The 14,226-nt window shown below is 44.2% G+C and overlaps 1 protein-coding gene across 1 annotated transcript in view; it reads right to left on the reverse strand.

Moving 5' to 3' along the window:
- EHD1 (EH domain containing 1) overlaps positions 1-14,226 on the reverse strand; it is a 109,267-nt gene that overhangs the window by 49,256 nt on the left and 45,785 nt on the right. The window contains 1 exon segment of the mRNA XM_030217940.1: positions 3,022-3,434. Coding sequence (XP_030073800.1) covers positions 3,022-3,434 — 413 coding nt within the window.

A 14,226-nucleotide genomic window follows, 5' to 3' on the forward strand; every position in this document is an offset into this window, starting at 1 on the left:
TTTGTTCTGTTTTTACTGAAGAAAATCCGGGAGAAGGACCACGATGGACTGGCAAAAGTTCATTTGAGAATGGAGTGGATAAAGCACCATTCATGGAAGAGAGTGTGTATCAATAACTAGAAAAACTAAAGGTGGACAAAGCCATGGGACCGGATGGGATCCATCCCAGGATATTGAGGAAGCTCAGAGAGGTTCTGGCGGGTCCTCTTAAAGATTTGTTTAATAAATCCTTAGAAATGGGAGAGGTTCCGAGGGATTGGAGAACGGCGGAGGTGGTCCCTCTTCACAAAAGTGGTGATAGGGAAGAAGCTGGAAACTACAGGCCAGTAAGCCTCACTTCGATTATTGGAAAAGTAATGGAAACGATGCTGAAGGAAAGGATAGTGAATTTCCCGGAAGAAAATGAGTTGCAAGATCCGAGACAACATGGTTTTACCAAAGGGAAATCGTGCCAAACAAATCTCATTGAATTCTTTGATTGGGTGACCGGAGAACTGAACCGTGGACGTGCTATAGACGTAATCTACTTAGATTTCAGCAAGGCTTTTGACACGGTTCCCCACAGGAGACTCTTAAATAAACTGGATGGGCTGAAGATAGGACCCAAAGTGGTGAACTGGATTAGGAACTGGTTGACGGACAGGTGCCAGAGGGTGGTGGTGAATGGAGTTCACTCGGAGGAGGGAAAGGTGAGTAGTGGAGTGCCTCAGGGATCGGTGCTGGGGCCGATTCTGTTCAATATATTTGTGAGTGACATTGCCGAAGGATTAGAAGGTAAAGTTTGCCTACTTGCAGATGATACTAAGATTTGTAACACAGTGGACACCCCGGAGAGAGTGGAAAACATGAAAAAGGATCTGAAAAAGCTAGAAGAATGGTCTAAGGTTTGGCAATTAAAATTCAATGCGAAAAAATGCAAAGTGATGCACTTAGGGAGTAGAAATCCAAGAGAGGCGTATGTGTTAGGTGGTGAGAGTCTGCTAGGTACGGATGGGGAGAGGTATCTTGGGGTGATAGTATCTGAGGATCTGAAGGCGATGAAAGTGTGACAAGGCAGTGGCCGTAGCTAGAAGGTTACTAGGCTGTATAGAGAGAGGTGTGACCAGCAGAAGAAAAGAGGTGTTGATGCCCCTGTACAAGTCGTTGGTGAGGCCCCACCTGGAGTATTGTGTTCAGTTTTGGAGGCCGTATCTTGCTAAGGATGTAAAAAGAATTGAAGCGATGCAAAGAAAAGCTACGAGGATGGTATGGGATTTGCGTTACAAGACGTATGAGGAGAGACTTGCGGACCTGAACATGTATACCCTGGAGGAAAGAAGAAACAGGGGTGATGTGATACAGACGTTCAAATATTTGAAAGGTATTAATCCGCAAACAAACCTTTTCCGGAGATGGGAAGGCGGTAGAACGAGAGGGCGTGAAATGAGATTGAAGGGGGGCAGACTCAAGAAGAATGTCAGGAAGTATTTTTTCACGGAGAGGGTGGTGGATGCTTGGAATGCCCTCCAGCGGGAGGTGGTGGAGATGAAAACGGTAACGGAATTCAAACATGCGTGGGATAAACAAAGGAATCCTGTGCAGAAGGAAGGGATCCTCAGGAGCTTAGCCTAGAATGGGTGGCAGAGCTGGTGGTTGGGAGGCGGGGCTAGTGCTGGGCAGACTTATACGGTCTGTGCCGGGGCTGGTGGTTGGGCGGCGGGGATAGTGCTGGGCAGACTTATACGGTCTGTGCCAGAGCCGGTGGTGGGAGGCGGGGATAGTGCTGGGCAGACTTATACGGTCTGTGCCAGAGCCGGTGGTGGGAGGCAGGGATAGTGCTGGGCAGACTTATACAGTCTGTGCCAGAGCTGGTGGTGGGAGGCGGGACTGGTAGCTGGGAGGCGGGGATAGTGCTGGGCAGACTTATAGGGTCTGTGCCAGAGCTGGTTGGGAGGCGGGGTTGGTGGTTGGGAGGCGGGGATAGGGCTGGCCAGACTTATACGGTCTGTGCACTGAAGAGGACAGTACAAATAAAAAAGTAGCACATACGAATTTTATCTTCTTAGGCAGACTGGATGGACCGTGCCGGTCTTTTTCTGCCATCATCTACTATGTTTACTATGTTTCCCTCACTCTGCATAGCGGTTTACACCACCTCTCAGTCTCAATTCCGTTTTTAGTCTTCCTTCTTTCACTAATATACCTGAAATAATTCTTTTTTCCTTTCCTTACATTCTAGCCATTTGTTCTTCCAGACATATCTTCTGGCTTCTTTCAGTTTCATTCAGCATTCTTTTCTGTGTTCCTCTTGAGTTTTTCTGTATTTCATGAACACCAACTCTTTTGCCTTTATTTTCTCAGCTACTTGTTTGGCGTACCATTATCAGTTTCCTTTTCCTCTTGCTTTTATTTATTCTCCTCACGTAAAAGACAGTAGCCATTTTTATAGCTGCTTTCAACTTGTGTTTATTCATATTCTCTTTGTCTAATATATTTTGTTTAAAGATTGGAAACTATTCAGTGTGACATATATGCAATAAGGGAAATAGAAGGGGGGGGGGGGAGAGAATACTTTTCCACATCACTGTACGCCCACTCTGCATTACCAGTATAGAGATGAAGTTGGACGGAGGATAAATGGCTGGGATTGATAATTAGAGGGGGAGAGGACATTGGAGACAGGAGGTGGGATGGATGTTCTAATTTTCTTCTATTTGTTTTTGATTACAATCCACCTACAATAGCCACATAAATGGAATATAAAATGAAATAAGCTTAACGAGACATGAAACCAATTTAAGCCAGAGGTTCAATTCATGTGAACAACATGAACACTGCAGCTAAGACATCCTGTGCTAGGAGGGAGAAACTTTTAAGAGGACAGAAAGACTTTTCTTTGCCATTTTCCAGACATGCATTCCATTGTTCAGAGTCCATTTAAACTTATACATTACAGCTGATTTTAGAACTATCCTGCAATAGGCCTCCACTGGAGCATGTTCCAACTTCCTCACTCCAATCGGAGTCTTAGTCTGTACATACCTTGGCCAGCCGTGCTCTCTTGATCAAGTCATTAAGTTTGCGAAGTGCAGCATTCCTGGGAAGTGACTGGATGTCACGGAACAGGTCCTGCTCCTCTGCCTCAAAGAGCTTGCGATTATCAGGAATGAGGAGGGGATGGGACCAGAAGGAACCGATGTAGACCCGAACCACCTCAGGTGTATTTATGATTTTGCCCAGAGACCACATCAAGGCCCCGTAGACTCGCATGAGCTGCTGTGTCTCAATCTGATCTGCCTTGTTCAGTACAACTCTGATCTTGTCCTCGTGATTCTTAAGTGCTTTGATCACCTCTGAGAACTCATCTGAGATGTCCAGCTTGTGAGCATCAAAAAGCAGGATAATGCGGTCCACACGCTCTGCAAACCACTCCAGTACTGCTGCAAAATCATAACCTAAGAGGGGGTGAGAAAAAGTGGAGAATCAGTACCAAGAAAAAAAAACTAATAGCACAAAGATCATTTGAATTCTCCAGTCTGCCCATCTACATGTTCCTATTGTGCTTTCACTGATCCTACTGGAGCCGTAATCATCTTCCTCCCTTCTTTAGCCATTATCCTCATGTCTATCCTCTAGTGGTCCAAGTGTCCAGCCTCTGGAGGGAAAATATTTTTAAGCCTTTATTCCCTTTAGTTGCATTGTCATTGAGCTTTTTGTTCTATGGAAGATATCTAGCAGACTTCAATAAGAGTTATTTGAATGTTTTCTCTTCACTAATAGCTCAAGGCAAGTTGCTCTGCTTGAATGTATTTCCCTATCCCCAGAGGCTTACATACATCTAAGTGTGTACCTGAGGCAATGAAAAGTGAAGCAACTTGCTCAAGATCATAAGGGGCAGTGGGGTTTTATTTTTTCTCTTTTCTGGAATGTAAAAATAGTTGCTCTTCAAAGAATAAGGAAACCCAAGAATAGATTATAGTAGGCTCAGGTAGGTTATGTCACAGGTCTCAAAAGCATTCTTCATCCCAATCTTTGCCTCTAATTTTTTTTTGCTGCATTGGAGCATTATGATGCTCTGACAATAAGCCGAAAGCCAATGATCAAGAAGATAAAACTCAGTCCAAAAGACACTCCCAAGTCACTCAAAACAGAAAATTCTTGCTGCTAGGTGACTATTATCAGAAGCATTAACTTGAACACAGTACATACCTCGCTGAAAACGTTACAAGAATTCAAGTAGTTCAGAGAATAGCGACAAAGTTTGCAGCACTGGATGCGGAAAACTATTTCCTGGGACCCAGCTATTTTTTTGTTCAATAGGAAAGTTGTGGGATTTACTTTGGCACAGCAACTATTTGTTACTCATAGTTCTTGTGCTGCACGTTTGCTTTTGTCTGCTTATTGGAAATCACAGGCCATGCCTCCAATTGTACAATGGTTGGCCCGAGTACATTTTCAGTGAGACGGAACGTCTCAGGGCTGAGTGTAATGATTCTATTGCTAAATGGAGCAGGATTTGGGACCCTTTGTAAAAACATTTAAATAAGTAGGCACAGAGTTTCTACAAAGTGGAGTTTGATAGCCTGCTTCATGGCAGTGGGAAGATAGTTTGGGTATTTTGGGTATGGGGAGGGGGGGGGGGTCCTTGAATTTGGGGTTTCTTTTTTCTAAAATCAAAAATTTTGTGTTTCAATAATTTTTATTGATGATCAACAGAATAAACAAAGACAAACATTTGAGCAACTCCTAATTTTGTACACCTCGATACAAATCTTCTGCATTTCTAAAATCAAAGATTTTAAAGTCAATTTTCTGATGCCGTTCCAGGCACTTTGCTCAGTCGGAGCACTTTAGCGCTACATTGCAATAGCGTTTTGTATTGTGCATCATTCATGTATGCACAGTCTTTTTAAAGACTCCTGAGGCAGGCACATCTGTGCCAAAATGCAGTGCCATGTTGAGTCTTTGAGTATTGATTTTGAGTTTTATGCACATTTATATGCATTTTTTTAAAATATATCGTAGCAATCAATTTTATCTGTTGATCCTGTTGTATGTCCAGCCTTCATGTCCCACTTTCTGGTATGCCGTTATTTTCCTGTGGGACTTTTGTGTTCAGTTACCTTTTGGTTCCTGAAAATGGCAAGGGCAGCTCAAGATCAAGTAGGTATGTGTTATATATATCATATACTAAGAGTTTCTTGTTGGACAGACAGGATGGACCATGCAGATCTATCTCTCATCATCTACTGTATATTGCTTTCACAATGTACAGCATTTTGGTGGCCCTTCTTTCAACTGTCACAATCTTAGTAAACCCTTGTGACGAAGCTAATGGACTGCAGGACCCTAGGCAGCATGGATTCACTACAAGCGGGTCGTGTCGGACAAATCCAATTGACTTCTTTGACTGGGTAGCCAAACAAATGGATGTGGGAGGAGTGCTACATGAGGATGGCGTATTTTCAAAGCACTTAGGCTTACAAAGTTCCATGGAGGGGCATAATCGAACGGGGCCGGCCATCTATATGGCCAGCCCCAGAAAGCGGCATACCCGACCGTATTATCGAAATAAGATCTTTCGTTTCGATAATACGGACGGCCAAATCTCAACATTTGGGCCGGCGTTAGAGATGGCTAGCGTTAGAGATCGCCGCCGTTGGTTTCCCGCCGATAATGAACACTAATGGTGGCCACCTCAAACCCGGCCAAATCCAAGGCATTAGGGTCGTGGGAGGAGCCAGCATTAATAATACAGTGGTCCCCCTCACATGCCAGGACACCAACCGGACGGGCACCCTAGGGGGCACTGCAGTGGACTTCATAAATTACTCCCAGATCCATAGCTCCCTTACCTTGTGTGCTGAGCCCCCCAAAACCCACTCCCCACAACTGCACACCACTACCATAGCCCTCATGGGTGAAGGGGGGCACCTACATGTAGGTACAGTGGGTTTCGGGTGGGTTTTGGAGGGCTCACATTTATCACCACAAGTGCAACAGATGGGGGGGGGGGGGGGGGGGGCCTGGGTCCGCCTGCCTGAAGTCCACTGCAGCACCCACTAAAACTGCTCCAAGGACCTGCATACTGCTGTCATGGAGCTCGGTATGACATTTGAGGCTGGCATAGAAGCTGGTACAAAAATGTTAAAAAACTTATTTGGGTGGGAGGGGGTTGGTGACCACTGGAGGAGTAAGGGGAGGTGATCCCCAATTCCCTCCGGTGGTCATCTGATCAGTTGGGGCACTTTTTTGAGGCTTGGTCCTAAAAATAAATGGACCAAGTGAAGCCGGCCAAGTGCTCGTCAGAGCCGGTCTTTTTTTCCCATTATCGGCCAAAGCTGGCCATCTCGTAACCACGCCCCTGTCCCGCCTTCCGTACCCTGCCAAAATGCCCCCTTTAACTTTGGCCGGCCCTGCGACGGAAAGCAGTTGAAGGCGGCTAAAATCGGCTTTCGATTATACCGATTTGGCCGGGTTTAGGAGATGGCCGGCCATCTCCCGATTTGTGTCTGAAGATGGCCGGCCTTCTCCTTCGAAAATAAGCAGGATAGTAACCTATGGAAATTTGTAAGTCTAAGTGCTTTGAAAATGAGCCCGATGGTGTTCTTGAATTTTAGCAAAGTGTTTGACATGGTTCCGCACATGCGACTAAGTGCCCTCGGTATGGGACCTAAAGTGACTGTCTGGGTCAAAAACTAGTTAAGTGGGAGGAGACAGAGGGTAGTGGTAAATGGAGCGTGCTCTGAGGAAATGGATGTTATCAGTGGTGTGCTGCAGGGATCAGTCCTCAGGCCAGCTCTCAAACATCTTTGTGAGCGACATTGCGGAAGGGCTGTCTGGTAGGGTTTGTCTCTTTGCAGATGATACCAAACCCTAATAGGGTAGACATCATGAGAAAGGATCTAGTGAAGCTTGAAGAATGGTCTGATAATTGGCAACTAAGATTTAATACTAAGAAATGCAGAGTCATGCACTTGGGTTACAAGAATACAAGGAAACGGTATAACCTAGGGAGTGAAGTGCGTCTGTGCACAGAAGAACAAGACTTGGGAGTGATTGTGTCTTATGACCTTAAAGTGGCCAAACATGTAGAAAGGGTGACAGTTAAATCCAGAAGGATGCTTGGGTGCATAAGGAGAGGGTATGAGCAGCAAGAAAAAAAAAGGTAATAGTGCCCTTGTGCAAGTCTCTGGTGAGACCCCATTTAGAGTACTGCATGCAATTATGGAGACCGCACCTACAGAAAGATATAAACAGGATGGAGTCTGTCCAGAGGGCAGCTACAAAACTGTTAAGTGGTCTGTCATAAAACATATAAAGATAGGCTTATGAACCTTAATATGTATACGCTTGAAAAGAGGTGGGAGAGAGGGGATATGATAGAGACTTTTAAACACCTTGGTGGCATACAGGAGGAGAATCTTTTTTTAAATGAAGAGAAACACTGGAATGAGAGGGCATATGATGAAGTTAAGAGGAAAAAGGCTTAGGAAGAATCTAAGAAAATACTCTTTCACAGGAAGGGTGGCGGACATGTGGAATGGCCTCCTGGTGGAGGTAGTGGAGACAAAGTGTCAGAATTAAAAAAAAACATGGGACAGGCACGTGGGATCCCTTAGGAAAAGGAGGGGTTAGAGGATACTGAGGATGGGCAGACTGGATGGGCCATTTGGCCCTTATGTCATGTTTCTATAGCCCCAGTGAAGCCCACCAAGGAAAAACTCCACACAGACTGGGTAAAAAACAAAACAAAACCCAGAGCCAAAAAAAAAAAAAACAAAAAAAACCCCAACCTTGTGAAATAGAATTGAAGCAGAAAACAGCAGCAACAGGGCTGCAGAAGAATTATGCATCCAAGGAGTTAAGGGAAAGCAATAAAAGACATGCATGGAACAGTAGGTACCAACTAAGAGGTAACTAATTTCTAAGGTCTAGTAGGGTTATGGGAAGAATTTGTTTTTCAAAACAGGTCCTCTTGGCCTTTTTCAACTTAAAGTTATATAGCTATTGCAAAGATAGCTTATAGTTGGCTTTGTTCAAGACCACAGCCATGTATAATAAATAAAAGCTTTTAAAAGAAAAACTACAAAAATATAAAGTCCACACATACAAGACCAAGTATTAAAAATGACAGTTAACATCAATAGTTACCTAGGCCGCTATACCACTAATCCCAGGGAGTGTAACATCAAAAGCTACCACATGAGCCTTAATAGGGCATTTTAAATGAGGTCACATGATGCTGCGCTGAAGAGCGGGAACGTGTGAGGAGCGCTCCTGCCTGGATGGGTTAATCCCCACCCCCCCCCCGAGACCATCCACCGTTTACCTCCTAGCATATTTGGAAAGCAGAAAATTTTTGGTTCAATATCCCAGAGTTGCCAGTGACATCTGCCCCAGGATGTCTAGTAAAACGCTGAGAAAATTGTCCGACCGCAGAGACAAGATGAACAACCAGGTGTGCCCTTGGTGAGCTCAGTATGGGCAGCGGAAGTAGCGGCGGAGCTGAGAGTTATTCTGGAAGAATCCATGGACAAAAAATTTCAAAAGACAGCAGACAAAATAGATTTAGTAGGCACTCGTGTGGAAACTATGCATACTGATTTACAAAATTACCAACAGCGACTGTCCACAGTAGAAGACACGCTCCAGCAGCAGGATATGGGGCAGCGTGAACTTTGGGCAGTGATAGCAAAGCTTGAAGATAAAATTGAAGACCTTGAAAATCGCTCGAGAAGAAATAACCTCCGATTTGTGGGGCTCCCAGAATCCATCAGGGAGGTAGATTTGAGGCAGTTTTTGGAGGACTGGTTTCCGAAGGCCCTAAAATGTTGCCCCGGACGGGCCCCCTAAGAATGGAGTGGGCCCACCGCTTGGGAATATTGAAATCATCTGAGGCAAGGCCGCGTGTGGTGATATGCAAACTGTTGAATTTTGCTCAGAAACAAGAAATACTAAGCTACAAGAGCCGCAGGGGATTTACAATATGACAACCATAAAGACCTATGTTTCCAGGATTTCTCGGCCTCGGTAGCGACAAACGCAAGGCTTTTCACACTGTCTGTGCACTGCTCTATAAGAAAAAAAGGTGTCCTTTGTATTGCTGTATCCAGCACGGCTGAGGATTACAAATGGACAGAAACCGCATTTTTTTCAGGATGCTAAGGAGGCTATGCTTTATGGAAGGAACGCGATGAATCTGGCAGAAGGGTCTGGAACAAACTTTTCCAACTCGTCAACAAATTATTAAATACTACACCGGTTACTTCTAGCAACATAGACACCCCATCAGCAGACAATCTTGCGAAATACTTCAAAGAGAAAATCGCAAAGCTACGACTCACGATATCTATCAATACCATTGACTACGTAAAACTCCTTGATTGCCTAGACCCAATCCCTGATGAACATCCAGCTGATCGAACTTGGACCAACTTCGACATATTCTCAGATCTCATCTCCCAAGCGCTCGGAAGATTTGCCAAGTCTCACTGCAAACTAGACATATGCCCTAATAACCTTATAAAATTCACCCCTCAACAACTCATATCAAACCTTACAATGCATTTGAACTATATGTTACAAAATGGACTCTTCCTTAAGGACAAAGGAAATATTCTACTTACCCCAATACCTAAAGATGCAAAGAAAAGTACAAGCGACTTAACCAATTATCGCCCAGCAGCATCAATACCGCTGATAACCAAATTAACAGAAGGCATGGTTACCAAGCAGCTCAACAACTCCCTAAACAAATTCTCAATTCTTCACGACTACCAATCAGGATTTTGGGTTAACCACAGCACCAAAACAGTACTAGTAGCCCTCATGACCAAATTCAAACAAGCAATTGCAACCAGCAACAAAATTCTTCTCTTACAATTTGACATGTCTAGTGCTTTTGACATGGTTAACCATGAAATATTACTACACATCCTAGAATACTTCGGAGTTGGTAGGTTGAAGAGGGTCGGCAAGAGGGAAATCCTTGAGGGACTCCGCATTCAGGTATCCAAGGGGCTGATGTAATTGAGTTAAATATCACTTGATATGATCTTGTGGTCAGCCTCTAAACCAACTAAGAACAAGTGATATTTAACTCAATTACATCAGCCCCTTGGATACCTGAATGCGGAGTCCCTCAAGGATCTCCCCTCTTGCCGACCCTCTTCAACCTAATGATGACACCATTAGCCAAGTTACTATCCAATCAAAACCTCAATCCATACATATACGCAGATGATGTCACGATCTACATCCCGTTCAAACATGATCTAAAGGAAATCACCAATGACATCAACAAAAGTTTCCATATTATGCACTCATGGGCGGATGCACTTCAGTTGAAACTTAATGCAGAAAAAACACGATGTCTCATACTTCACAACATAACGTAAGTACATTCACCACTATAACCACACCAAACTTTTCCCTTCCAGTGTCAGGCACTCTGAAAATTCTTGGAGTCACCATCGATTGAAAATTTTCACTTGAAAGTCATGTGAAGAACACAACTAAAAAGATGTTCCACTCAATGTGGAAAGGCAAGAGAGTAAAACCTTTCTTCCCAAGGTTAATTTTTCGCAACCTGGTACAGTCAGTGGTGCTGTGAGTCACCTTGACTACTGCAATGCACTCTATGCGGGCTGCAGAACAAATCATCAAGAAACTTCAAACAGCCCAGAACACTGCAGCCAGACTCATATTTGGAAAAACAAAATACGAAACTGCAAAACCACTAAGAGAAAAGCTACACTGGCTGCCACTTGAACGTATCACATTCAAGATCTGCACATTAGTTCATAAAATCATTCACGGAGACGCCCCGGCCTACATGTCAAGCCTTGTTGACTTACCACCCAGGAACGCTAAAAGATCAGCGCGCACATTCCTTAATCTACACTTCCCCAGCTGTAAAGGACTGAAATACAGACTAACATGTGCGTCCAGCTTTTCATACACAGGCACGCAGTTATGGAATGCCTTACCATGTAAATTAAAAACAATTTACGAACTAACTCGCAAATCCCTGAAGACATATCTCTTCAATAAGGCATACCACAACGATCAATAATTGTAACTACTACACATCACCACTTTACCTTATATTCTAGCTGATTTCCTTCTATGCCTATCATCCTATTCTGTATGCAACGCCAACTGTTATTTTTTTACCCTGGAATGGCGAATGCCATAATGGAACATTGTAAGCCACATTAAGCCTGCAAAAAGGTGGGAAAATGCAGGATACAAATACAATAAATAAACAAACAATCTGGTGGTGGTCACTCTACAAGACACAAATCATATGGCTGCTCTGTGTTGGAGAATGGGAGGATGATCTAGAGCAGCAGTTGGGAGGCGCAAGTGATTCATCTGAAGTGCTATGGAGGAAAATTTATTTTACATTTTGGTCAACTGGTTGCTGATTATCTGTGAGACCTTTATAGGGGGTTGAGTTCCACCTATCATGTACTGAGGATAATTAGTCCTGCTGTTTTGCAATTATTGAGTATTTGATAATAACCAAGCAGGGGAGATAGTGAAGTCATAGAGAACGAGGGGCTTTATATTTTCAAAGGTCTGGAAAGTGTTGTTTGGGGGGGGGGGGGAGTGCTCTTCATAGTGACTGGGGCCTGGGTAGGCCATTGTAAGGTAGGAACGAGAGTTCTGTTGGGGAGTTTTGGGGAAGATTTTGGTTGGATGACAGATGGTGGGGGATGATGTGTGCGCCTGATTATTTGATTTTTTTTATATAATTTTTTAAATTATTATTTAGAGTATTGATTTGGTTCTTCAGTCTCCACGTCGGGTAGAGAAGTGCTATGTGGTGATTGGGGGGGGGGGGGGGGGGGGGGCTGGTGGCTGGGACAGCTTCCCCTTTATATTATGCATATGTGTTTTTTCTTAATTGGGCAGTTAAGGAGTTTGGGATGACATCCCTTAAAGTTGTATCTTGGAATGTGGGAGGGGTGGCTTCGCCAATTAAGAGACAAAACATTCTGCAGGCATTGAACAGACAGTGAGCCAATGTGGCAATGCTCCAGGAAACTCATTTGTCCTCTGCAGAACATAAAAAATTTCAGAGATGGTGGGTAGGGGAGTTAGTGGAATCTCCAGCTGAGCATAGGAAGGCTGATGTACTCACTGTTTTGTAGGGGCCTTGATATACAGATAAATCAGGTTATACAGAGAAAGGGAGACCAGTATGTTGTGGCATTGCTAACTTTACAAGGCAACAATTCCTTTTTTGCAATTTTTATGCCGCAAATGTGTATGCACGTGGAGTTTTTAGGCAACTGATAGGACTCCCGTCTCCTTTATAACAAGATACCTTGATACTGGGGGGGGGGGGGGGGGGGGGGCAACTTTAGATCTATCCACCCCAGGATCAAACACTATTAAGCTGCCTCCATCGGCGCACATAGATGTATCTATTGGGCTACCCATGTTGTGTGATATGTTAGATATGTTGGATGTGTGGCGGGTTCTACGTCCAGGAGACAGAGATTACACCCATCTATCACGTGCACATTCCACACAGTCTAGAATTGACTGTTAACATCTAGGGGCCATTGTTTTCTAAAATAACTAAGGCTGAGATAGGCCCTCATGCAATGGTGTGGCTCCAGATGCAGATTGGAGGGCGGGGAGGGAGGAGTTGGAGGTTTCCCTTAGAACTGTATACAGATCAATATTATCACTCATTTATAGGCAAGAAATGGGAGTATCAAACCTTTAACCAAGCATACGTGAGTAAACCAATATTATACTGGGAAGCGGCCAAGGCAGTTATAAGGGGAGAGATGCCTCTTGGCCTTCACCTGAAGTCATTCATTAAGGCTCCTCTGTAACTTTGTCGAATACTCACGTCGACTCGGGGTCGGGTCTCAGGGGCCCTGCACAAGTCAGCATCAAGGCATTTGAAGACCCACTCAATGCACCACTGCTCCCAACGTCTACAGGTCTAGCAGCAATACATACATACCGATGCTCCCAATGCCAGTGTAGTACTCGGTATCTCTTCAACAAGGCATACAATGAGAACTAATAGTCACACTAATCCACCCGACAACCCACCCACTCAGTTAAGATAGCACACCTACTATAACTACCTTAATCACTCCTTTCCTTCCTCTTTCTACCCTTATTTAAACCTCTGCACAACATTAAATGTATGTCACCCTGTAATGACAATGTTAACAAAACAATATAAGCCACATTGAGCCTGTAAATAGGTGGGATAATGTGGGATACAAATGCAATAAATAAATTTCAATGCAGATGTTGAGGAATCTGACCTGGCTCCAAAAATCCTCTTGCTGAGCCTCTCTGGCTAACTGGGTCAGTTTCTTCACATGAAAACAAAGGACACAGCAGGGCTATGGTCGGGCCCTAAACACTGAAGACATCAAGAATAGGCGTTCTTAACAGAGATGGTCCAATTGAACCTGGCACAGCATTTAAACCCAACGGGAACCTTCGTGGACATGGAAGGGAAAACTTCTGAATAAATCAAACAATGCTATGGTGCCAAAAAATAAAGAAAACCTATTAAAAAAAATAATAATAATAAAGAAAGGGAGGAAGTGAAATCACTGACCTCAATGGCAGCTTGATTCCTTCGATTCTTTCCACCTCAATCAACATTGCCCTCAGGCTATAACAGGCACGGATGAGTGGTGCTGATTTCTGTACCTACCTGCTTGCTGAACCCCTCCATAATGAGCAAGTCTCAGAATTTGGAGTGTAAGAGGGAGAGAGCAGTGCATCTCAGACATCTGCAAAAACACCCTGCCGCCATGCTGTCTCGGCCCCAGTGTCGGAATCAGATTCCAACTCTGCTTTCAGTCGCTGGCTCGCAGGGAGAGGTGGGAGAAACATTGGAGCGCACCCAGCAACTACGGCATTACTTGCTTGAGATCAAAGAGGAAATTAAGGCATCCCAGAAAGATATTGCAGAACGCATTGATAACAAGTGCGGATCTGAGGGAACTGGGTAATCGTGTGGCAGAGCTGGGAGCTAAGGCAGATGACCACAAGGAGAATTTCACTACGACACAGCATCAGGTAAACCAGCTGTATGAGCAACATGAGGAATTACTTTATAAAAATGGATGATCTCGAGAACCTTGGCCACAGAAGAACCAGTGGTTGTGGGGTTCCAGGAGAAGCCACAGAGGACATCTCAGTTATAGTGCAAACCCTGTGTCGTCATTTATTAGTGGGGGGTGCTGAACAAGA

The sequence above is a fragment of the Microcaecilia unicolor genome, chromosome 11 (assembly GCF_901765095.1).
Source record: "Microcaecilia unicolor chromosome 11, aMicUni1.1, whole genome shotgun sequence".
Lineage (NCBI taxonomy): Eukaryota > Metazoa > Chordata > Amphibia > Gymnophiona > Siphonopidae > Microcaecilia > Microcaecilia unicolor.